The sequence below is a fragment of the Coturnix japonica genome, chromosome 5 (genome assembly GCF_001577835.2).
Source record: "Coturnix japonica isolate 7356 chromosome 5, Coturnix japonica 2.1, whole genome shotgun sequence".
Taxonomy (NCBI): domain Eukaryota; kingdom Metazoa; phylum Chordata; class Aves; order Galliformes; family Phasianidae; genus Coturnix; species Coturnix japonica.
Window position 1 is genome coordinate 8,222,168 of NC_029520.1, and position 25,885 is coordinate 8,248,052.

The 25,885-nt window shown below is 44.0% G+C and overlaps 2 protein-coding genes, 1 long non-coding RNA gene and 1 other non-coding gene across 14 annotated transcripts in view; 2 read left to right on the forward strand and 2 right to left on the reverse strand.

Moving 5' to 3' along the window:
- PPP6R3 (protein phosphatase 6 regulatory subunit 3) overlaps window positions 1–11,540 on the reverse strand; it is a 45,262-nt gene extending 33,722 nt beyond the window's left edge. For 6 of the 10 annotated variants that reach the window (XR_004307609.1, XM_015863798.2, XM_015863792.2 and 3 more), the window contains exons 1-2: window positions 11,397–11,540; window positions 3,005–3,168 (exon numbers count right to left, since the gene is read on the reverse strand). The gene's annotated coding sequence lies outside the window, so the exon portion shown is untranslated. Of the gene's footprint in view, window positions 1–3,004; window positions 3,169–10,490; window positions 10,609–11,396 lie in introns of those variants that run through there. The other 4 variants (XM_015863795.2, XM_015863794.2, XM_015863791.2 and 1 more) reach the window with 3 other exon arrangements.
- A 339-nt stretch (window positions 11,541–11,879) lies between these two features.
- LOC116653459 lies at window positions 11,880–13,463 on the forward strand. Its single transcript, XR_004307301.1, has 3 exons — window positions 11,880–12,095; window positions 12,206–12,279; window positions 13,031–13,463. It is a non-coding gene; the product is annotated as an uncharacterized LOC116653459 (long non-coding RNA).
- TRNAA-AGC lies at window positions 11,970–12,042 on the forward strand. Its single transcript has one exon. It is a non-coding gene; the product is annotated as a tRNA-Ala (tRNA).
- Window positions 13,464–20,541: 7,078 nt separating the features above from the next.
- LRP5 (LDL receptor related protein 5) overlaps window positions 20,542–25,885 on the reverse strand; it is a 119,389-nt gene continuing 114,045 nt past the window's right edge. For both annotated transcript variants that reach the window (XM_015863807.2, XM_015863806.2), the window contains exon 23: window positions 20,542–25,781. In XM_015863807.2, coding sequence (XP_015719293.1) covers window positions 25,520–25,781 — 262 coding nt within the window. In that variant the 3' untranslated portion in view covers window positions 20,542–25,519. The remainder of the gene's footprint in view (window positions 25,782–25,885) is intronic.

The window sequence follows — 25,885 nt, forward strand, 5'->3', positions numbered from 1 at the left end:
TTTAAGACTGTTTGGGTGACCTGCTCATTTAAGTTCTGGACTTCTATACAGCTTACACAGGTGAATCTTTAACCAGGAGTTACCTCCAGCATGGTAGCTCATACTTGTGGTAGCTTCAAGCACATTGGGCCATCTAAACCAGCACACAAACAGAACTAGAAGGATGATGTTTCAGGTACGATGTTTCACTTGACAGCTGAATGTGTTAAAAGCAAAAACCCAGAGCTTCCATCAGAAATTCACGAGCCTTTGCAGCACTACACAATTGCACAGGAGAATCTTCAAATGCATCGGGTGTCAAGCTGAAGCTGCTGCAGTGTTTTGAGACCCTAAGAAGTGCTACACAGAGTAGTAAGGATTGTGTTGCCAAGTACCAAACTGAGAACGCAACTTCCTTCCACAACACTGTTTTCTTCATATAGAGTTCAAGAGCACAGAGGAAAAAAAAAAATCAATTACTTTTGCACCAAAAAAACCCAACAACTTTCCTATGATCAAACATATCCTAAGTTAAGCAGGATATTTCAATAAAACAGGATTTTCCCACTCTCAGGCAGCAGCTGACAGAAGGCAACTTCATCACTGGATGCAAGGAGAGGAGCCACAAACGTAGTCCTTGACATCGCCAACCTTACTCAACCATGTCTAATTCCTCAGTACTTCCATAAAGCATTTTCAATGCAAACAATGAACTGTCTTCCAAAAACCAAACATGTGAGTATGCTCAGGGGAAGTAATGAGAGAAACAGCATCTTTTAATGGTAACACCATGAGAATTTGGCAACATTTCAAAGACTTTTAACAGCAAGTGGCTTCTTTAAAATGCTAGGCATGTCCTTCCGCCAGGTCCCCAAAATTCCTATTGGTTAAGTACACTTCATTAGTTTCCAACTTATTTCTGCCCAAAACAGTGAACATTAATCAGATACTACACTGGCATTCATAAAGCCCTTACTTTGATACTGGCAATTTACAGTCTCTTCAAAGTAAAACTAAGCAAAAGTCTGCCCCTGAAAAAAACTGGAGAGAGAGACAGAAATAGCAGTCATGAACGCTGACAGACAATACACTCTAGTGGCTACTTCTTAAACTGCTAAGACAGCAATTACTGTTCTATATCCTAGATTCAATTGCACTGTATCACACCTAGCGATCACAAACTAAAATAAAAGCTATAACACAGCAGTGTTTTTGTGAGACAGTTCCTGCATTTCTTAAACACGGGTGGAATCATATGACTAAGTTCCTACCACCGTTGAGCTCTAAGATACAGGGACTGCAGGGGAACATACCTTGCAGATAACCCAGTGACAGTTCAGTGTTTTAAACACTTACCAGGTAGAATTCCACTTCCATACCAAAACAACACACTGCTCCTCCCAAGTACTATCAACAACTCCTGTGTAGCTAAAGTGTGTTTGGGAACACAACAGAAAAAATTCAGCACATGCATTAACTATTTTACAGTTTAACAATGTACTACTGGATACAACTGACTCCACCCTGCACACATTTACAGCATAGATACTCCTGAAATGAAAGCCCTTAGCTAACTGCACACTTGAGAGATGTGCCTACCTGGCAGTCCTTTCTCGACTAGAAGAAAAACCATGTTTGTAAACAGCAAGAAAACAATCATTTTCCTAACGCTCTCAAACAGCTGTCTCCAGCTCCCAGTCAGAAGGGAAATTATCTAATAAAGAGGGATGACTTTCATTCTCTATTTACTAAACAGTAAGTACCTTCACTTCTTAAAGCAGGGGCCTGTGTCAGTTGTAGAGCAGCTACAAATTGAGGCAGAAATGACATCTCTTTCACACTTACCATTCCATACTCCCACTGGCTGCCCTTACATCTAGCTCAGAGCTACAAATATGTGTGTTTTTACACAGTATAGATAATATACACCCATCACGTGCACACCTACAGACGTCTACTAACTGAGTGTCCCAGTGGTCAATTGCTATGATGAAGTACAGAAGAACATCCAGAACAGTTCACGTTGACTCGATGACAGTGATACCTCCAAATTCCTGAGGTCGTAACTGTCTGACAAAAAAAATCTACACTTCACAATCAAGTTACAAGAACAGTTTGAAACCAAGCAACCAGCGTAGCCTTGGTGATTCCTACACTATGGCAAACCACTGGTTAATTAATCGTTAATAAATGTTCTTGTTACCTGCAACTTCAAATGAGACACTGGCCTCCCCCTACCCAAATGCAATAGAATAATTTTCTACTGTCTTCACTCCAGCAGCCAAACATTTACAAATGTAAAGTATCAATTGGTCAGGGAATTCAGTTAGATCCTCAGTATTTTGAACTCTTCCCATTATTTTCAAAATGGAAATTAGGTTATTTATGTACTGAGAAGAACAGATGGTTCAGCAATATTATACCAAGACTGCTACATAATGCATACCTACATAGAAGGCAGGTTTTAGCATTCAGTCTGATACAAAAAATGAGGCTGCAGAAGACAGGATTACTGTACTCCAATATGAGAACCTATAGCGCCAAAAATGTTTGGTACCTAACGTATGTCAATGCATGAACACATTTGCTTTGAAACTCTTTGAAACTCAAAGAATGGGAGGTTGGGCAGCTGATACACTTCCAGGCACAAAATCAAAACACTTTAAAACATGTTCTCTGCAAAACAAATAGAATAACCACAACAGCATGTCTAGAACGAGCCTCAAGGGTCAACTAAGACTGAAAAGAAGAGGTGGAACAGGGGCTAAGAAATAAAATAAAAGCAAAAGACCAAGTGAAAAACAGCTGTCTGTAAAGTTGTTGTTGGGGAAAAAAAGGCTGAAAAGAAAAGAATGGCCACAAAGCCTGACCTGCAGAAAAAGGAAAAGCAGGTAAATAAGCTTTTAGTGAAGACAAGAGACAAAGTTAAAGCATTTAGGAATAACTTAAAGTTTAATCTGAGGCTTTATAGATGCCGAAGCTAAGTATACTGCTATAGATGAAGTTTAATAGCAATATTTCTTACCTGTTAAACAAAAGCTTTAACAAAATTTAAACAACAGAATTTGTACTCTCTCAGGCTCCTTCCCATTACAGGGTATCCTGGCAACAGCAAAAATCTTTCAATCTACAGTATTAGCAGATTAGCAGGACTGAATTAGGATTGAATTAGATGAAGCAGATTTCTTCCTACAACGACAAAAAAGACATTTTATAATTTAGTGTTGTTAACAGGCTCTCAGTTCAGTAGTTCAACAACTGCACGAACACAAAGTGTTGCTTTGCAGGCAATAAGGCACACGAGCTGAAGGAGGAAACAACTCCATCAACCTAAATATATGCAAGAAAAATACATTCACAGAGTGGTTTGGGTTGGAAGGAATTCTTGGAATTCTTTCTGAACTCAAAGTAGCATTTACATTTCAGTTACAGTCGCCCAATGAATGTGCTCTGGATGGTACTTTTTTATTGATTCACTTCAGGGCTAGGAAGTTTTGCTTGCAGTACCATGTTATTTGGTACCTCCCAACAGCGCTGGAACCAGAAGCCATCACTCCTCTATTTCACGCACAACGGCACGGAGATTCCAGGCCCTGACATACACAAACATTAAATCCAGCCTTCTCTAAGGCTATTTTAGTAACCAACGTACACATGAACTGAAGGTCAGCATAATACATTGACCAGAATACTTTCAAAGGTCAAGCATGTTTTTCATCCCAAGATCTTCAGGTCCAAATGTCAAGTAGATCTGCCAATCCCTTGTGAGCCAAGTGACTTGCTAGAGCAGAAAAAGTAAACAAGTGGGCTGAATTTTCTTTGCTTCACCCAAATTTTCTTGGTTGCCATTTCTGGTTTTCAAATGCACGCACATGGATAGAGGGGAAAAAAAACCACACTTTCCTTAAAATAATAGGAGGGCTGCTCTGAAAGTAACACTATTTTATGATGTTGGCCCAAAGCACCAGAGGCAGATGGTGGTGCTGTAGAAGTAAAGGTTGAACCTTCCCATCACTATTCCATTCCATTTTGTTGTTGTGTGGCAGATGGCAGCAGAGCATGACAAAATGGCGTCTGACATGGAAGTGCAGATGGAGCAAAGGTGTGTCACTGAATTCCTCCACCAGGAGGAAACTACACCTACTGACATTCACTGAGGTTACAGAGACACAACAGTGGATGTCAGCACAGTGAGGTGGTGGGTATTCAGTGTGTCTTAAGTGTGAACATACAACATATCAAGTGCATTTTCCCCCTTTTCCCAGCAGCTTATTACCCCAGAAATCTTCCACAGTGAAGCTACCATCCTGCAACAGGAAACTACTAAATGTTAAGGCTCAAGGCAGAACAGTGCAAAATCATTTAGGAGACTGAATAGTATCATCATCATTTCTTTAGCAAACCCCTCCAAACATCTGATGGAGAGAATCCAAATATGTCCTCACTAGAACACTAGTATACTACAGTTTGCTATAGAATTTAATCAGGAACATCTCTTCCTCTCCCAGAATCACATTGAAGCCAGCAGTCCCAACACTATCCACTCAGTATGGTCTCACCTTGACACCACAACTGACAAACCTCTGCAAGCCACTTCAAAGTGAAAACGCACTTTAGGAGGTGACAGCTGAGGTTACTGTGAGAAGCAAGGAAAGAGGGTTGTGGTTTGGGTTGGATTTATTTTTAAATCCACATTCTGAAGTAGCTCACAGGGTTTGCCAGTCACCAGGGTCTGCATGGCCAAGGAACAGGGTAACCCGGTACCTAACAGGATGCATCTCTTCCATCCCTGTTCCTAATCACGCGACTTTAAGTTGCATCAAGACTGTAGCGTGAAAGCTTTCCTGCAGCTGATGACAAGAGTAAGATATCTATGATTGGAGAAACAATTCAGCAGTGGTTCTATTCTCCCAACCAACCAGATGGCAATTTGCAGCATAGCTCCTGAATTCCTGCACTGCTTCCTCAGAAATGGGGAAAAAACATCACTACTGCTAATCTACTGCTGAGGTCATACAGGTTTTTAGTCTGAACACTAAAGGAGAAGATCCTAACTTAAGGAGACACATGTATGTGAATTCGAGCAGGAGTCTTTACACATTTATTCCTTTCTGCTTCAGTTGGTGCTCGCAACAAGGGTGGGGGGTTTGATGTTTGTGAACATTAAGTTCACAAACAAAAGTTTCAAGTTATTAGACTTGAAAGACAACAGAAAAAAAATAAATAAAAATCAATGGTATTTGGCACCATGGCTGCACTAGAGCTGTGTCAGTGTCTCACTTCCTCTGCCTCATGCTGCCCCAACCAGCGGGGACACTGCTGAAAACAAGCGCGGAAGGGATGAGAAGGCTCTTTGTTTGAATGTGTTTACCAGAACCAGGCAACAGGAAACTTTTTTTTTCATAGTAAGGTAGTAGCAGAAGCAGCATTAACAGACAACAACACAGCTGTGTCAGACACTTTGCTACACTACAGCCACTCAGACCTACGCTTTGCTCGCCTTCATGAGCACAACTGCCCACACAGCTTTCCGACCCTCTGTGAGTACCTGGCATGGCACACTGTCAATATAAAAGCCTATGCATAATTGGCTTGCACGGTTCCTCCATGGCATTGCAGTGCATAATGTAAACATACCCGCTTAATCTGGACAACCTTTAACTGCTCAGACAAACAAGTTCATCCTCCTTTTCACCTTGTTGATTAGACCTTGAAAGTTGGATGCAAGTCAAGTTTCGAGGTATGTGAAAAAACAGAGGTAGAAGAAAGCTGCTTGCTTCAGTAACTTCAAACCAGGTCAGCAAAGAGTGCCCTCCTGGACGGGCAGAATAAGCAAGTCCTACAAGTTTTCTTTGTATGCAACATGTCAGTCTTGTTAAAATGCTCACTTAATAACGTTTGCAGTTCAGAAATGGAAGCTGGCAACAGCCTCTCGGAGCCCAGCACTGCTCTGCCTCTCGAAGTTCCCCTCAGCTATTGCTGCTGCCAGAATTAGAATGGACTTAAGTTAACGCCCTAAAAATTAAACCCACAGTTGTCTGCCATGTACTTCCTCCTCATTTGACTCTTTGCTGTCACTACAGGTTCCCCGGACCTCCCCACTCACATTACAGACTACCCAAACTTCACTAGTGAACAGACTGCGGGCAAAATGTTCCTGCTTTTCTTCATACTGAGGCTGAGAGAACCATTAAGATACATTCTGACAGCTGCACATTTTCAAGGTGTCAGGGAAGACTGCCCTTTTCATAAAGCAAAAGCTGAGCCCCTAAATATGTTATCTTGAATTTCTGTGCTACCACATGCTGTAAGGACAGACCTAATCAACCCGCTCCGTGCACACAGCCAGGCTAACATGCCATATCACAAACAAACACGTTTCGCTCTTCAAACTGAAGGCTGGAATCCCTACAGCGCAATTTGGAGTGTGCAGCATGAAAAGAACAACTGAAGATATTTCTTCTTTTAATCTGTAATTCAAGTAGGTTAAAATAAGTCCTTGACTTCAACTTACACTTGAGGAAAAGGATTCCTAATCTTGACTTCATGTACCAAAACTTAGGTCCCCTCTATGCTTATTACTGCAGCCTCTCCACTTGCACATTTATCAACAGGACAAAATAAAGTTACTCCAATGTATCCATTAAAGAAGGAAACATAAACACGGTGGCAGCTGAGAGATTCAGCCACACCAAGGTTCTGTTTGGGGTGTATAAGCACAGCAGGAGGGCACAATGGAACAGACCAAAAGAAAAAGCATTTGTTCCCATCCACCAGCAAAAACATATTAATAAGCAGGAAAACAGTACCTGGTACATCTACTGAGAAACAAATGCAATCGAACAGTGTAATAGGTTGAGAAAGAGCAAAGTTTTCAGTTCAGCCCCCAGCCACCTCGTACTGGTATTACAGTAGTATTAAGTTCTTGGATTGCGACTCTTGGAGCCTTCATCCAGAAGACAAGGAAGCTGAAGAATTACAGACTCATATTTACCACCTCCGTTATTTCAGGGAGACTCGGATAAATTTCATTTAAATACAGTGCTCACCACACAGCTCCTTTTTGCTGTTAAGTAAAAGGTGGGTTCGAGTAACAAAAAGTCCATCATCGGCATCAAGCACACAAAGATGCGTTTGATGAACACAAGCTTGTCACAGCCAAAAGGAAGCACTCACTACTTCATACACAGCTCAGTACAACTTCTACAGCTGCCACTCACGGGATGGAAAAACCTCAGCCAAAGTGCTGTTAGCCCCAAGTCAGCGCCATGAGGAGCACTAAACTCAGCCTTCATGTCAGCCAGAAGGGCACAAAGACAGACCATGGGAGGTAAGGAATGCAACTTCTGTGCTTTGGCAGTTTTCAAAGGTTTCCATCTGGAATGCAACAAAAATGAAAGCAAATTGGTTTGCTGGAGCTGCAAGTCACAACTTCAGCAGGAAACCCACCTGCCCAGAACTGGGTCTTCCACTGCTATGGCCTCGCTTCTGTTGTCTCTAGACTTTCCATCTTGATTTCCATCCCCCCCCCCCCCAAGATGTTTGGTGCCAGCAGCTGAACTTGTCAAACAAATGTAATTCACTAGGTGTTCCTGATGGGCTTGCTTGCTAATTACAGGCTACATGGCAAGTCTGCCAAGGCAGTGACAAAAGGCAAAGTACACCAAGAGAGCCCTACGCCTATTTTAAAGGTAAGGTTACAAGGTGTTTCACAGGAAAAAGTTTTAGCTAGAGATGCTAAGTGTGTAAGTACTCTGGTATAAAGATGCAGACATCCACCCTGAGCAGGCAGCAGCTGATACCCCTCCCACTGCACAAGTAGCACTGCAATAACAGCAATCTGTAGCATGCCAGACCAACAGAAACATCCACTGCTTCCCTGCTTTCCGCTCTCACACTGCTCAAACTGAAAGTGGGGACAACACCAGTGTGCAGCAGGGATAAAAGCTGCCTAGGATTCACTTGAGAGCTATTAACAATGTGAATGCTTCAGGTGGCCCTTCCACAGAGCCTCACCCAGGACCAAAGTCTCCATAAAAAGGCTTTGGAGTTTTCCATGCTTTTACAAGTATCTTCTGGTGCAACCAACAGGAGCCGACCTACAGCCTTTCAGAGCTGTTTCCAGAAGACCCAATGGACACGGAAAAGAGACCACTAGGGCACACACTCCATCTCCTCACAGATGTGTAACAGCGTATGTATAAATGCTTGGAATCACCTCATCCAAAATTAAATAGGAAAGTTCCTAGGTGTTTCTCCAAGGAAACCAACCCGCAAGTCTCAGCGTCAGGCAGTTCCTGCTTTCATATACATGTAGCTTTTTTGGTTTTGAATTAAAATCTGCTGCCCTTCACACCACACTTCCATCTTAACCAAATCCTCACTATCCATTTCATATATGTTCTCCTTTAAGCACTCCACCAACACACCCCAAATACCTCCAGTTTCTTACTCAGTCCCTCGCTCCTGTGTAACAACAGGTTCCCAGTACTGTCGAGAGAATATTTTCAGTCTGTTCGGTTACATTCAGAAGGAGAGACAACGTCCACTGCCAGATCACATACCACAGCTCCACAGTCCATACAGCTCCATGCCAAAGCCATTCAGGTACTCTCTCCTACAGCAGGTGGCACAGATGCTGCCACCCAGCGCTCCAGGTTTTTAAACCTCACAGGAGAGGAACTGACAGGTCTCCTTAACAGGATTAGGGAAGGACCACATGGAGTCCCAGCTGGACTACACGATCTTAAAGGTCTTTTCTAACTGTAACAATCCTATGATACTGAGGAAACAGCAAAAAGAAACTTCAGTCCATCCAGATTCCTAAAAAACATCCCAAACCAGCTATAGAGCTGTATGTAATACCCAAGAGTAGAAAAACATTTTACTTCAGTTGCTTAGTAGCATATGGTTTCTACAACAGATGCCGGAACATTGACACATCACCAAAACGCTTCCATGTGACATGCAAAGCTTTCAGCATTCAGACTCTCTCGGTACTTTCTGCTTAATCTTCCAGACTTCCCCAACACCCTAAACACCAGAACCGAACCCAATCACTAAATGGCTTCGAGTCCTTTGCTCTTCTCCTCCAACTTCATCTATCCCTATGTGTTTTATTACCATGGGAAGCTTTGCCAAAAACCACGGCTCTCGTCTTGCTCTAGAGAAGTGCTATCAAATGTATCTACTTGTGTCAATTCAGATGCATCGCCTGCTTTGAGAAACACACCATCCTAAACCTGCCATGTGACACAATATATGGAAACCTTGAGGGTCACAGATGAAAATGCTACATGACCACCAGAACTCGATACTACATGGTGTGACATCCCATCTTACTATGGAAACAGGCCCACAGAGGCTGTATTTCCATCTCAGCTTCCAAAGGCCATGAATGAACTCATAGGAACACACAAGTCCACTGCTACAAAGATACTGCGTCCAGTGCTGCAACACTGAAGCCAGTAGATGAAATAATACAGTGATACAAAGCAATTTGCTTAACTGCCTGCGGAGCTGAATAAATACTACAGAGCCTTTTAAGCACTTGGACAAAAGAGGACATCATCAGTTTAGAGAAAGGGAACACCACCAGTGAGCTCAGCACAGCATCCCTCTCCTTAGGTTTCAGTCACACACTGGTTGCTTCAGAGCCAGCTGCGTAGTGCAGCACAGCACAGTATGTGCACCCCAAGCTTAAGCTGAGCACAGAAGCAAAGCTGTTGAGCCACGGCACTAGAGTTCACTCTCTAACCATCTGTTAATGTTACACACATCATTTTCTGCTGTAATATGGGAGAATTTCTATTCGAGTTAATTGAAGCTCACCCTGAGATCATCGTCTGATTCACTCCACTTGGTGTCCTGTCTATAGCATCACCTCTGTTAAGTGCAAGAAATAAGCGCTCGGAAGGAAACAGCCAGATTTCCTCACTTTATCAAATCAACAGCAGCACAGCAAACAGTTTGCAAGCAATATTGTAAAGATGCACACACAAACTAATTAATATCCTTCATTCCGTAATGGAATATTAAGCTGTTAAGAACTTCACATGCTGGCTGTATACCACATCTGCATGGGGTCTCGTTTAGAAGCTGTATATTGGAAACATAATTCTGTATTGTTCTTTTAGATTTGCATAATAAAGGCTCCTGCGAGCTACAGTTAGTCCGTGCCTCCCCACGGGAGCACAAAGAAGTAACGCAGAGCTAAGCAATAGGGCTCATATGTGCTGTACTGAAACTACGTAGCAGTTTATCAAACTTGGGTATTCCAGCAAGATCACTGAAATGCGGGTTTGAGCAGTTCACGACTAATAATAAGAAGAAAGGTGCCGGGTATTTGTGCAGTTCACTTGTACGATCCTATCATAGATTAAACCTGCTTAATATTCAGCATTTAAACAAAAAAAAAAGCCACCACCACATCTAAACAGCCAAGAGTACATTTACACCCATCCCACTTATGACACTGTCTACCTAAAGAGTATCACAAGCCGCGATACAACCTTTCATTTTTAAGCAATCCCTCTCCAGGAAGGTTTCCTAAAGCTTCTACATCCCCCTTAAGCTTTCTATATTCCTCCGCCCAGAACTTTGGGATAGCACGAATAGGCGTGTTGCTCCTTATGTCACATTGGTGGAGAGAATCCCCTGACCTCAGCTCCACCTGCGCTTATGTCACAAGGCTGCATCACCAACCAACTCCCCCTTATGCTCACAGAAGTTTCTAACTACTAAAGCAACACAAAAACAAGCAGCAGGTTCAAAGTTGGGTTTTGCCAGGTGTATTTAGCAACAGATAAATCAATAGTGCCGCGCTCCCAGCAAGTTCTAACAAAAAGTAATAATAATAATAATGAATAAAAATAATTATTTTTTTAAAAACAGCAGGAATACAGTGATTTTGAAGAAGTAAAAACAAAGTTAGCCATCAGTGATGTGATCCAGGCTTATCACAGAGGCACAGAAGTTCTGTAAGCGGTACCCACACAAGTGACTGCTGGCGGCACGGAGCAGCACTCGGCCTGCCCCGGGAGCACCGCACCGTACCGCACCGTATCTCAGGGCCCTCCGCTCCGCCCCAGCCGGCGGCGCTCGCTGCTCCGAACCAGCACCGCCCCTCCGCGGGCGCCCAGCAGTTCTGAGCCCCACCGAAGGGCCCGAGGCGGCGGCCCTGGGCCCTCCCCGCCGCGCCCAGCCCGGCTGCCCCCCATACCCGCAGCCCGGCACGGCCCGGGCTCGGGGCCGATACGGGCCGGCCCACGCGGTCCCGCCGGGCTCCGACCCCGCGGAGCCCCCGCGCGGAGGGGGCAGGCGCCAGGCCCACGCCGCCGCGGGAAGGCCCCGAGCGCGGCCTGCGCCCCCCGGAGCTGTGGCGGAGGAAGGCCGAGGAGCCGCTGCACACAACGTACCTCGGACACAGCGTCACCCCGCCACAGGCCCCGCGCTGCCTCCGCTCAGGCGGGAAAGCCACCGCTCGCCACCATCACCTACGCTCCAAGATGGCGGACATATCAGCGCCTGCGAGCCCTCCTCTCCCTCCGCCCTGCCTGCCAATCATAGCGCCCCGGCACCGCCCCGCCCCTTTCCTATTGGGTGGCGTGTGCGGCTCGGCCTCTCATTGGCAGTATCCTCGCTGTCAGTCACCCAGTCAGAATGCTCCTACAGGCTTAAGCGGGGATGGGGGCGGGCCGTCGATTTCTTTCTAGCCAATCGGCGCACGAGAAGGGCGCACCTCTCATCCCACCTTCCCCACTTAGCAACAGGGCACGTCACCGTGACGGGCGTTTCCATCGTCCAATCGGAAGAGCGGAAGCCTCTTAAAAAATAATAAACTCTCTCTGTCCAATCCGGAGCCGCGGCGCATGGCGGGAGGGGCGCTGTCCGCATTGGCCGCTGTGCACAAGCACGGCGCCAAACTGCCTGACAACAAGGGGGGCGGGGGAGGCCGTGTGGGGAGGCGCGGAGAGCGGAGGCTGCGCAGTGGGGAATTAGCTCAAATGGTAGAGCGCTCGCTTAGCATGCGAGAGGTAGCGGGATCGATGCCCGCATTCTCCAGCGCAGGGATTATTTTCTTTCCTCGAGCCCAGAGGGCTTGTTTTAACCCCAATGTAAATTGCAGTGTGGAGCTCTCTGTTTTCGTTTTGGGACGCGGCTGTGTCTAGGATAGAAAAAGCAAGGCTTTAAATAATGTGTTTTTTCTTGTGCTCACCCTACACAGGGCACTCCCTGGGAGACAAGCTCTACTTCGCAACCGGCCCAACCAGCTCAGCTCGTGGCCCTTCCAGCAGTGGGGTGCGGGACCGCCACTCTTGTCTATGTGTTAATTCAACAACAAAGTAACGACTAGTAGAGCAAGGCCAGCTGAGCCAACAACCAGATTTAGCCATAACCCTCACAAACCCCTTTATCCTCCTCACAGGATGAGAGAGGGGAAAAAAAAAGAACCTTCGAAGAATGTTAATGATTTAGGCCGAGGGCTTATCAGCATTGTGAAAACTAAGTAGCTTTAAGGGGAAGGAAGAAGCATTTCTGAACAACGACTTCATGGTTTTGCTGCTGAGGGGGAACGTGGATGCTTGGCTGCACCAAACCCCACGAGTTAATCCATTTAGTTGAAACAAAATGTTCAAGTTCGGTCTTTTAATCTCGTTTCCAACGCTGATCCTATTAGCATTTCTAAGCAAAAGCTGCTGGGGACTGGGGTGGGATCTCCACGCCATCCCTCAATGGAAAGGGCCGTTCTGGGATCACGGAAGGCAACAACAGGGAGAAGATTCCTGAGGCAATGAGGCCTAACTATAAAGCTAAAAAGCAAATGCTACTCATTAGAAATGCTGGGGAGCAGGGGAAGACCCAGTTATATTAATTATTAACATCAGACACCAAATTAGGCCCTGGTAATAAAACTAGTTATACTGTAAGCTGCAGAAATAAGTACAGCGTCCAACCATCATGTACTCTGTCCCCTATGTTTTCCCCTCCCACAGTAATTTCAGTTCCCTATCTCCTGTAACGCTTTCCCCCACCTTTACTCTTTCAACAGGAGACAGTGTGCACCGCATTGAACCCAAGAAACCCTGCAAACCATCCTGCCATCTTGGTGCTGGCTCATGGACTCCATTTTGCCCCTCTACACCAACCTCTGGGAAATACATACAGCTTTACTGTGGAGATTTCAGACCTTTTTCATTTAGTCAAATTTGGTCAACGTGCCTATAGATTAACCTTGAAGGACATATGGACATCCACGTGGGCATCATCTGACCCAAATTGCCCATAAATTAAATCTGCCAAAGATGCATGTCTTGTTGCAATGTACAGTCACGAAAACCCATTATTTCAACATGGGAAGCCTGGCATTTTCCCTTCAGGATCTGAAGTTCCATGTATAAAGTGTAAAGCATGAACTTTTATCTTCTCATTCCTGATAGCCCCAGTGATATTTATGCTTACCTTACCCCTGCTGATAGGAAAATTTATAGAGCAGTAGACAATGCAAGCAATATATCCATGGAAAGAAGCAATGCAATCTTGCATTAAGGTTGGTCTTCCTGGCTGCGGATCACAAAGTAGTTCATCAGTTAGGCCAGGGCCCAAATAACATCTTTGCTGAGCAAAGCCAGGACTTTGCAGAAGCAAGCAATTGCACAATGCACGAATTTTCTTACCTTGAAGGCTTTATACTTCTTGGACCATTCCTTTACTTTACATCAAAGTCCTCTCCACAGTACTACTTCAATGTTTCTTTTCTGTTTGCATCCTTTGCACTCCAGCAAAGCATTATTGTTACAGAATTGTGATGCACAGTAACCACATGTAGGATATTTTTTCCTGAAGTTTTGTGAATCCACTGTTTCCAGAGCTAGAAACTATACAGATGTCAGATAGATTGATTCAGGATATCCTAGCTTATCTCCTCCCCTCTCTCTCTCCCTAGTTCCTGAGGTTATGGTTTGCAGTGCTCTTTAGCCCTTTGAAGCAAACTGTTAATGTTCAGGGGCAAAGAAGGGAATGGGAGAATGTTGCCCTGTAGACTCCACTGCATGAGATGAACACTAGACTGTTATGTATGAGGAGCACCCATCTTCACTTCTTCCTCCAGCAGTGCTTCAAAAGCAAACGTAACCAAAGAGAGTTGTGAAGAGCCCAATACCTTGGGAGGATGCCCAGGGGGCTCAGGATATTGACTGAATGGCACTCCTGGGGACACAATCCAAACAGTACAGAGTTCCTGTGTTCAGGTTCAGACTGGAGATACCTGACCCCCTTCAGGGCCTTCCCTGATACCTGGTACCTGAAAGCTTATGGGGCAGCTCAGCAGAAGTGTTGCAGGAGTGCAGTTTTAGACTGTAGGGTCTTAATGCCTTTTCAAGCAGTTAAACGATTGGAGTATAGATGCTAATATCACAGAAGATAAACAAGATAAGAAAGCAAACAAATAAATGGATGCAGATTGGAGAACCGAGGAACTTCACTTTTTCTTGCTTCTGTAGCAATGTAGTGGTACTGTTTTTATAGTTACCTATTAAACAATGCTGAGTTCAACAGCAGTGCTAATTACCAGTACAGCCACATGACCACTCCAGGCTAATGATAGTCCTAAACCCTTGTTATCTTTTAATAGCTAAGCTGATTAAACAAGCACAGAGGAAAAACAAGGTGGAGAAATTACCTCCGTGGTACTTCTCTTAGGAAAATAAAGGCACACAGATTGAATCACTTCCTGACCAGCTAAAATGTAACTGCCCAGTAAGTACTGACTCTGTATTTCTGTGAAACTGAAGCAGGGGACCAAGAGATGATTAGAATAGACTGGCTCACCCAGGGGTACTTGTGAACGATGGAATAATCACCTCATCAATTCCATGCCATTTTTGCTGTAAAGTTCTCTCTCCCAGATTTGTTTTTTAAGCCTGAAAGATCTCTTGCGTTGCAGTGAGCCAAATACTTCTATGATAATGGCGTGTCAAGAGCAATCAGTATATGACAGAGACCTAGAATCGGAACGGCTCAGAGTGGCTGCTTTTACACCAGTCTGAATTCTTCCTCAATTTTTTATTTTTTTAAATTTTTTTCTGAATAAAATCATTACCAAATGACTTGTCCAGAGAAATCCACTTTCTGCAGATTAACTTGCTTTGCTTTGTCCCAGCTCTTCCTATCTCTCCCAGCCTGCTGTCCCAATCTGTGTGGTGTATGTACATGATTAGGAGTGCCTGAATTAGGTTCCTAAAATGTGTAAGCAATCACATTTATCTATGTACAGTTGCAACCTCTGAGACAGACAATGCTTTACAGAGACCTCATGACCTGCTTGGGCAGTTGTATTTAACCCTTTTTACATTAGGAAAGAGAGAGACACACACACCAAGGACCACAGCCTCAGGAGTGACGGTCTTCCATGGACTCTGTGGCAAAGGCATCAACATGAGCTAAATGTGTGCATGCAGATAAAGTAATTTTGAAAAGATAATCTTAATTAATAGCAGTTTCTGATGTGCAGACTGGTGTCCTCAGAGGATCTCTGCCAGGCTCCAGCCTTCAGTTCTACTCCTTGATGTGCTACTTGGCTTTGTTTGCACATGGATGTCGATTTTCAAATCCCACCCCCCCAGCAGAAATAGGTGACCTACTTTTCAGCCCCAGACATCTGCTAGCTGTAGCCTCGTCCCTCCCTCTGTGCTTTAACCCTTTATTTCCTCCCCTCTCTGTGGGCATCTGCCACCCCTCAGTCCTTCCAAGGAGCTCAGCCTGTGGCTCTCCCACCCACTGCAAACCTTCATGGTGAGGTGTTTGCACAAAGGAGACTGAAAGAGGGCTGCAGTTCTCTATCTTTGCCACAGAAGGGCACCCCTGTTGCATCGCCAAAGCCAGCTGGGCCCCTACAAGCAAGAAGGTCCTGGGGCACCTGGCACCCCAGCCCACGGGCCCAACATGGCCTCCCTTCCTCAGCAGCGGGCCAGGGCCAAGGCTTGTGAGGAGGGGCAGCAGGGGAGCAGGAGCGGATCTTTCCCCATGCTGCACTGCTGTCAGTGGCATGCATGACACTAGGAAGGGATCTAGATAGAAAGAAAGGGGGTCTGGGTGATCAGCCATGGCACGAAGTCCAACAAGGAAAATGCTGGGCACCCTGCACTGGCTGTCCCTGCTGGAGCAGGGGTTGTGCCACGTGGACCCACAGGACCCCACCAAGCCCATCTGTTCTGTGGTTCATTCCTCAAGTTTCCCTTCTCTACAGACATGGCTTTCTCTCAGAGACCCCTGTGCTATTGCTGTGAAGCAGTCAATGAGTGTTGCTTTGAAAAGCCAGTATCATTTTAACACCAGTTTTTCCCACCTCCACTAACTCCCCACCCTGCTCTGTCTGCTTCCTCCCACTGTCCAGGCTTTGGCTTTTCTGCTCCCTGACATTTGCATGCCTGAAGCATCGTGTTGCAGGATGATTCTTCTGTGATGGTGGAGAACAGATGAACCTGTGATGGTCAGGTTATCCAGCTGGCTTTGCAGTGCAAAGGTGCATTGCATCTAGTCTGGTTAAGGTTTACGCTGCTTTTACTGACTACACCATGTCTCCCTTCCAACAACCAGTAGGTGGCGTGTTTGGATCAACGATGGAAGGAAATACCACCCCGTGCAGACACAAATCCCTCCCCTCTGGATTGGAGGTGTAAAAGCATCTCCAGAAATTTGGTCTCATTCTCATTAAAATACACTCTGGACATAAGCAAATGCTTGATAAACAGCACAATTTAGAGCAGACCTTACCTGGACAGGTTATTTGTGAGCTCCTGGCCCAGAGTATGGCTCTTTTTCAGCTCCCCTAGGTTCAGCAGCAGCCTTGGATCCCCACAGCATCCTACCCATGCATCTAAGGCCTCATCTGTATATGAAACAAAGGACTGGAGGCTCACCTGTGGCACGGAGCAAAACAAAGCAGGGGCAGTAGAGAACTGAGGGACAGGGAAATAACCATGCACTATATACCTGTTTTCCTTAGCACCAAATAATCTCTTTAAATTCCAAGCAATAGTTAGGAGACACATAATTGCTGGGTAAACTAACTTTCTGTTAGAAGTCAGATGCTCACCTACTTCCTGTTAGACAAGCAAAACAAACAGCCCATATGAGAGAAACTATTCCCAGTTGCTGTCAAACATCACAGTCTGCAAACAAAAGTAACCCGAAGTGCTTGCACTTATCCCATGGTTGATAACAAGGACAGAGGGAAAGAAAGACACGTTGAGGATTCCCTTTACTGTGTCTCCTCTACTGGTCAAGTGAGTAATCTAAACTCACTTGAGTTCCACTTCTGTGGAAGCAAAATTCCTTGTCTCTTTCATTTCCTGTTACATTACCAAGACCAAGTTGGCCAGTAATCTTTGCTAAAGGACAGACATCTGCCTATCCAAAAGGGCCATTAGATCGCTCCTCATTGCCACCGGACAACCAAACATTCACATCCAAGTCCCCCAGATCGATATAATCTGCCTCTAAAATTGAGGATTAGGGTTGTTCAGCCCTCGTATGGTGATTTTTAATAACAGAATTTTCAATCTTATCTCCCCAGAGTACTGTAGTGGTCACGAGATTCTTCACATCACTTTGCCTGTTCTGACATTATCACCTTAAATCTGCAAATCAGATTCCAATCGTTCGATTACTCTTTCTAAATGATCTCTGTGATTTTCAGATGCTCCCCAACATTAGCTGGGTCAGAGCAGTTTGATCAGATCATGTACAGGATACCGGGCAGTCCCTCCCAACCCTCTCTAGGCATCTTTTCCTCTGAGGCATTCCATTTGCTGTCAGTCATTGTATGCCTGGTATCCCACTGACTAGGCCAAAAATGTCACACAACAACAAGGTTCTTTGGATTCTGGACAACATAGTGACAACAAATTGAATGCCAACTTACAGTGAGTTCATTGTAGCAGTGAACTTTAACGAGACAATTTCTAAGTAAAATGTAAATGTTTTAAGCATAAGCATAACTCAGCAAAATGCAAACAGTTCAAATGTGAGCAGTGCTAAACAAAAAGTAAAAAGAATGAACTGTGAGCATAGCGAGGCATACTAAGACAAGGGGAAAGCATCCTTGCCAAAGTGACAAGAGCTGGAGCCTTCAGAGATTATTCTCACCCGCTGATGAGCCACTGTTGGGAAAGTTGTCAACTTCTCACATTCTCCATCACGTCGGGCAAAATTCCCCCGCGTCATCCCTGGGTCATGCATTAAATAAATGGCTGCTATAGCTACGCAGATGGTGTTGCCTAGCAAAGACGTTGCTTGCAGGCAAAAGTTTTGCTGTGTTAGATTTTTTAGGGTTAAGGAAAATCAGCAATAGCAGCAAAAACGTTGTCATCACGTAATTGTCTCCATGGTAGACCTTTAGAATAAATATCTCACTCTGAAAAAAGGTACACCCATTACACCCACCAGCAGTGTGGTCTTCTCCAAACTTAAAAGGACTTACTGTAGGACTGAAGAGCCAGCTGCTATATCTGCACATGTGTTCTTCCTACCCTCTCATATTAGAATGCCCGTATGCCCAAGTCAACACACCAGCCTAAAATCCCACCAGCAGACACCCTCCTTGGTGACTAGTTTTATTCTGGCTGCTTGTGCCACAATGAAATGGCACTTTTAGCAGGGCTGAAGCAAAAGGGGAAACAATCTGCTTTCTGTATAACTGATCTACCCCCAAACATAGGTTTCATACACTGTGATGCTGAGATTTTTCTAAATCCATCTCCAGATTCTCCTTTTAATTTCCTTGGCAGCTCCTGATATTGCTGACACCTAGAGACACACAGCTTTACAGATGGGCCGTTTGTGGCTAGAACTGTTACCTTGCGAAAGTATATGTCTTTGAGACAGAAGTCACACTTTCATTAGCAGAACAGTTCTGACATAATGACAGGCTTTGATCTCAGAAGGATATTATTTGCAAATTAGTTGGCTTGCCCTCTCCAGCCCATTGACTTATCCGCCACGATTGCAGGGAGCCTCTCATAGACACCAGGAGCCTTTTCTTATCATTTTTGGTCCACCTTCTCCCTCATCTTTGCTCCACAGTCAGTTCTCCCCTATCCCTATTACAAACAAACTAATGGAACTGCTTACTCTCAGAAACCTTCAATCTGTGAGATCACAGACACACCGAGGCCTTAGAAAGAACAGATATTCAGTGCTGAGAACTCACCTTTACCTTGTCAAAGCTCACCAGACACACTGAGTTTCACTCGTGTGAATGTAACAGGAAGATGGGTAAGGACTATTTTGACTTCACAGTTAGGAAAAGACAAAGGTTGTTTTGACTTCACGCACCTGAGATTATCTGTACTGACTGCAGGAATGTAAGACCAAACTAGACTCAGCAAAGCTAGTTCTCGAGTATGCCCACCTGAAAAAAACAGAGTCTTTAGTCACAAATTTGGTTTTGTCTCCTAAGGAGATGATTTAAAACATATAATACATTGAAAAGGAAGAAAAAAAAATACTGACCTGACCCGGTATAGCAAAACCACAGCAGTTATCAAAACAAATTGCAATGGATTTGACAGGGTAATGATGCTGACAAAGTTGTGGTAAGCTGGATAGCTTGCTTACAGTCATAACTCTAAAGACATGCAGCTTTCCAATTAACCTCTTCACCTCCTTGCTCTTGCTGCTATATTTTAAAGTAAAAACGAGGAGACAGCAGCACTGTTGTTAGCAAACAGGGCCTGATACCACTGTGCCACCGGCTGGTTGCCTCTGTTGCAGATGCTGAAATATCACTGCCCACAAGGACTCCTAATCAAATATTTAAAATATATTTATTATAAAAACCAAATCCACAGAATCTATTGTACAAAGGCACACTCTTATCTTTACAAATCTTTATACAAAATAGCAGTTATTTCCAACAACTGCACTTTTGTTAACACCAAGAATCGTGGTTTCGTGACCAGAAAACTGTTAGTGTATAATGGTCTGAAGTGATGAAAGCCTCAAAGAAACCTTATGACAGTTCCAACCAGGTTCGTTTGTATCTTAAAGGCCACCTTTGGAAAACAACTGGTAAAGACCTGAAACACGGCAAATGGCTTTCACAAAAAATACTGTAATGACAATCTGAAAATAACGTCAATGAAATCCCCAAATACTAAAGCGTCACCTGTTGGCACTTCTTTAATAACTCGTGTTTAACGCTTTCAAATTGCTGCCAAAACAAAGATGGAAATGAATGTCCACCTGGAATAATGCATTTGAGACAAACCCCAATATATTACAAACTCAAGATATGCACGCCCTAAAAACCCCTCAGCTGTCTGTTTCAGTTCCACTACTTGTGGACGCATTTGAGCTGAGGAGAACCAAACACTGTGTTTACTCAGAATCATTAGAGTGCACTCAACATAGGATTCGTGGGGCTTCTGTCATTTAAAGCTTTAATTTGTTCCCCAGTCAATGTCTGAGCTGCTTAAACACAGAAGGCACTTCAGTACTAGGTTTGGTTGTCCTTTGTAGTAACAGATCCTACAAAATGATACACATATAAAGCTGTTATTATTAGGTTGTTTGCAGAATACACGTTTTAATATAAACATAAAAAAGATTGCGTGTGTTTACCATAAAAAATCTTGGTAATCTTTGTATATTCAGGTACATTTACAAATAGCAGCAATTACAATACAATTAGATAAGTAAAAAAGCTGTCTGGGTTAGAGTTTAGTCAATGATGCCCTCCAAATCTCACATCCAACAGCAAAGTACTTTTCCACAGCTTTTGTTCTGACCTCTGCAGGCTGATTAATACCATTTATGACTGCTGCATTCGTGGGTGCAATTAAGATACTTCTGCTCTCGTTTACACATTGCAGGATCTCTGTACAAATACAAGTGGGACATGGTGGCCTTCATTGGACACAGCTTCCCTGGGAGCATCAGTCAGATTAAGGTACATCCATAGGGGCACTCGTTGAACAGACATAAATGCTGGTGAGCTGGTCCATCTCTGTAGCTATGAGACTTGATTTTCTTCTCTTTCAAGGCGTGTTCTCTGCACATATTTCATTGGTGTCAAGTGTCCTGTTTAGGAATTGTTTCCGTCATCTTCTATCCAGCAGGATTCTGTGCTGGCTCTGTATGTGGCTCCTGCCTTCTCAGGCGCTGGGGACAGCCCGGTTGTGGTGTCTTACAGCCATGGGCAGCTGGGAGTATTGCAGAGGTGGGACACAGCATCGGAGGAACTTGGTTGCAGGATGAAGAAGCCATTTGTATAAGCTTGGTTTCCATCATTCTTATCAGTAGGTTTAACACTGATTTAAATCTGTTTCTCCTCCCCCTGCCCAGGAGCATGATCTAACATGAGCAGATCCACAGCATAGTTGGCCAACAGCAAAATACACAAAGTAGAGCAGAATACCCTTTACAAAACCCCTTCAGTACATGTTCTTGGGAATGGGAATGAAAATACCTATGTATATTAATGATACTTTTAACACGTGGGAAACACCTTAAAGCTGCTCAGTTGAACTCCCGATAGTCAAAGAAAGGGTATTTTCTATTTAATGACAAAAGCGTTGCAGTATGTAAAGGAACACTAACAGAACAGCAGGCACTTTGAAACTTGTGGAGAGGACTGCACTCATCATTTATAGTGCACTCATTATTAAACAGAAACAACTGAATAACCGTTCTGTAAATGTCTGTCATGTTGGATTATGGCTTGTCCGAGGCTCAGCCCAAACATGGAAGTTTGCAAAACGTCCCTCAGCACCGTAGCAACAAATACATTATTTCTAATTCAGGGCTCCGTGCCAGGCACTCCTGCGTGTTATTAATTACTGGGAACATGCCTGCCTTCTGTTTTCATTTCCTGACATTAATGGGTATCACTTGTTGTACAATTATAAGCACAGCTACTCATTTGGACTGACTCAACACATACTCCAACAAAATGACTGACATCAGAAAAGATCTGCTTCTGATAATGCACAGAGCACACGGGGCACACAACGTTGTCAAGTCTGACCGAGCACACTCGTAATGTACTACAATGCACTCCACAGGCTCTGATGCAGAACAGCCCCAGAGCTCTCTGTAGCAAAAGGATTTGACCCTACAGGCAGAGGGTGAACGCCCAGGTCACTGGTAGCTCAGCACAGCATGGCCAGCCCTTAGCGACTGCTGCCATGCACAGACACTTCAGAGTTTCAAATTCACACCAACTCTGTGCTTGAAATCAAAGGATACCTTGCCAATGATGATCATGATTTTTAAGTCTGCCCATTTACCTTACAGCTTCACATTGCTACTGCATTTGTTGCACAGACAGAATAAATTCAACAGAGAGAAGATGACCCTCATAGCTGCCTTTGTGACTGCACCAGAAGGCAAAGAAACAGCTCTCTGCTCTGAAATCTGCCCTTAGATGTAACACAGAATCACCCAGTTCATTTGCCCATTACTAGCTGCTATACAGACACAGCTCCATTCTCCACCCCAAGCTGCTTTAAAGTGCTAATATACAGTCGTAATGGGCTCTGAAAATACTTCAGTAAACTGATTCAAGTACTCAGATGCTCACATGGAAAGTCCAACCACTTGCAGCCCCCTGCAGGTTCTTGGTGCAGAACTCCTAGGACACACCAGGATACCTCAAGCCTTTCTCATAGCACCCTTCTGCACTAACAGAACCACACCTGAACCTCAGCAAAACATAACTTTTCCCTTCTTATTTCCCGCTCAGCCCTGCACTGCTACAACTTGCCACACACCTTCAATAATTCCACCCAGCACTTTCCCTCATCCTGATCTAGAAGCAGCAAGCATCTGTTTTAAAAGTTTTAGCCTGAAGGTTCACAGGATGGAAAACATACTTCACTAAAAACACACCAGGGGATATTTCTGGAGAAAAGCAGCTCTTCTCTCTCAAATATACGGTCTTTTTTGACAGCAGGAGTGCACAGATCTTTTAGATTAGACAGCCTACGGCAACAAAAAGCAATATTTTATTCTTTAAATCCTTAGATGCTACATATTTGCTTACAAGTTCTCTTCAGGAGAGGCTTTTCAAGTCAGTTCCATGGAGCAGCGTGGAACCTGCATTCTGATCACAAAACCTGAAGCGCCTCAGATGAAGTGATTGCTCAGCAAACATCAGCAGCAAGAGGTTCCGAACATCCAATTGAAATACAATTAGCACACATGCTTAATCCATTCCATTCAGCAAGTGCTCGCTTCCTTCTGAGTACTTAGGGGTCAAGTTCCATTGGTCCTTAAGTCAGCCTGACTCTCAGCTAATTTTCTTGCACTCAACTCCAAACTTTATAAGAGGAGAATAAGACAAAGTGGTTGGGATTGCTACAGTGGCAGCTCTTTGAAACCATCAGTGGTTTAAGGAAAGGGGGAAAAAAAAGTAATCTTGCATTCAGTGTCATCACAGGAACACAGGAATATTAGTATGGTATGGCTCTGTACTAGAACTGTAACATGAAACAATGAATACATTCATTACAAACGACCAACAGTTACGCATAAAACAATGTATGGTGTTAACTGCAAACTTTGGCAAGGGATGGGGGAAGAGAATCCATTCTTAAACTCCAGTGCTGGATTCTCCAGTTCTCTATTTTTCTCCACAGGAAATGGTGGGCATCATATTTGTGCCAAACGCGAAACTCAGAAGCAAAAATTTAGCCATGAAGGTACTGAAATCTACTTGAACAGTTCCAGTAATGCAACAATGACAGCACCAATATTGTCCTTTAACAACACAGGAAGAACAGACCTGCACTAACAAATCTGTCAACACAGACTGGATTGGAACTCCATGGTCCTAGCCCCACCACTGCAACAACCTTTGCCCTTGGAGTCCTAGGCGTCTTTTGTTCAAAAAACACCGACCCAAACATAATTTAAAGTTCAAAAAGGAAAAACCTCTTGTTGTTGCCAACAATATTAAGGCTGTCAAAGAGTCACCACGTGTTAATTCAGCAGCTGCAGAAACAGGTGCAGCTCTGCATATTCAGATTTTCCCTCAGATATCCCAGGTAGGCACACACATCATCACTGACAGAGGTGAAAACTGCCATTCAATACCCAAATCCCTTTGTTACAACAGGAGATGAATCAAAGCAAAAATCTATCTTCTGTGCTGTGAAAGGCTCTTATCCCAGCCTCCCTTTCACAAAAGGGTTTGGCCTGAGCTAGAAGCAGGAGCACTTCACTGATTATGGTGTCCCAAGGATACAGTAGTTTGTTGCAGCTTCTTTCTTTTAATACAATCGGATGTATTTGCCTTCTCTCCTTCCGCCCCATGCTTTTAACGTACTTAAATCTAGACTAACTTGGTGGCAAATTTTGATGACATGACTAAACTGCATGAATGGCAGATGTTTTGGTTTTGAGCTCAACATGTCCTACAAACAAACAAACAACTTTCATCACTTCAAACACAAGCCACTGTATTGTCCCGCTTTGGGAAATGAACACTGGAGGTGAAGCAATTCACTGTTGAATTCAACATGGGTAAACATCTCAAAGACCCAGAACAGAGGAATTACCAAACTTCGGGGTGAAAGGTGAGGCACCACTGTATTTTGAGAAGTCACCAAAGCCTCACAAGGAAGTAGATGCTAGACAAGGAGGAAAGAACCCGGTTTCATTCAAATTAAAATGGTGAACCTGAGCAAAGCTGCAGTTTGTCAGGCATTTCTCTTGTTAAGAGCCCCTTGCTCTCACTGGCAGGCCATTACAACTTCTACTATCATGCACTCAAAGTGGGAACTGACTGTAGTTCAACCAAGCATTTGAAATCTGGGTATGTTTCTAGCTCCTATCAGTTCCAGAACCAGTACACAGTACGGTACTTGTGTGAGTCAGGACACCATGCCTGTGTGAACAGCCGATTTGAAAGACTTGGTTAAAATAGGTGTTTTTCCAGTTCAGTGCTGAGCAAATGTAGACCGGGATTCAAAATCCAGGTCTCAAGACACAGGTTCTGCTGGGAAGCACTCAGCTCACTGGCAAACAGGAGCTTATGACAGTGGTACACTTTGCATGTTTTCTCCCAGTGATGTACAAGGGATGAGAGACTGACAAACTATTTAAGCACGTTTTTCTTCTCTGTGAATATTGGTCTTTAGCCTCCTCCTTCCACAAGCCATTTCACTTTCTTTTCTCACATTTGTAAAAAGAATTGCATACACTTTGCGTGTAAAAAGGTGGTTTGAAATGCAAAAAGGCTCAACATTGCCTCCCCAAATCCTTTGGGGAATAAGTCAGTTCCGTGATTTCAAAAAGGCAAATATGGCACAAAAGAAGGGAATTTAAGTTAAAAAAATCAATTTTATAAATATTCTTCCTTTGTACAATTTTCACAGCCCCATCCCTCCCACCCGTTTTTATTCACATTTCTTTTTCTTTTTCTTTTTTTTTTTTCCTTTTTAATTCCCACCCCTTTTTATCTTTTAAATCATAAAATATATATTTAAAATCTGTTCATATTTAAAAATATTTACAGGGAAAGTTCCTTCTGTTGAGGTCATGAGGAGTCTGTACAAGGAGAGGGTGGAGGTGGGTATAGGTGAAAATAGCTTCGTTCTGTGGCAGGAGATGGAGGGCAACTTTCTTCTGCCGACATGTACTGGCTGCGAGGTGTGGGTGGAGGGGGGTAAGGGTCTGAGTCTGAGTTTAAATCTATATAGTACTTGTTGGCTTTCCATCGACTAGTGGTATAGTCACTGTCACAAACATCTGTGCTGCACGGGGTTGTGGGTGGAGCTGTCCCTCGTATAAGGTAAGGCCTGCGAGGTAACAAAATAAAAAGCACACGCATTAGTTGTGATTTTTGAAAAAGGGAAACAAAGACATTGAAAACGAATGCCTACGTCCACAGTCAAGATGTCAG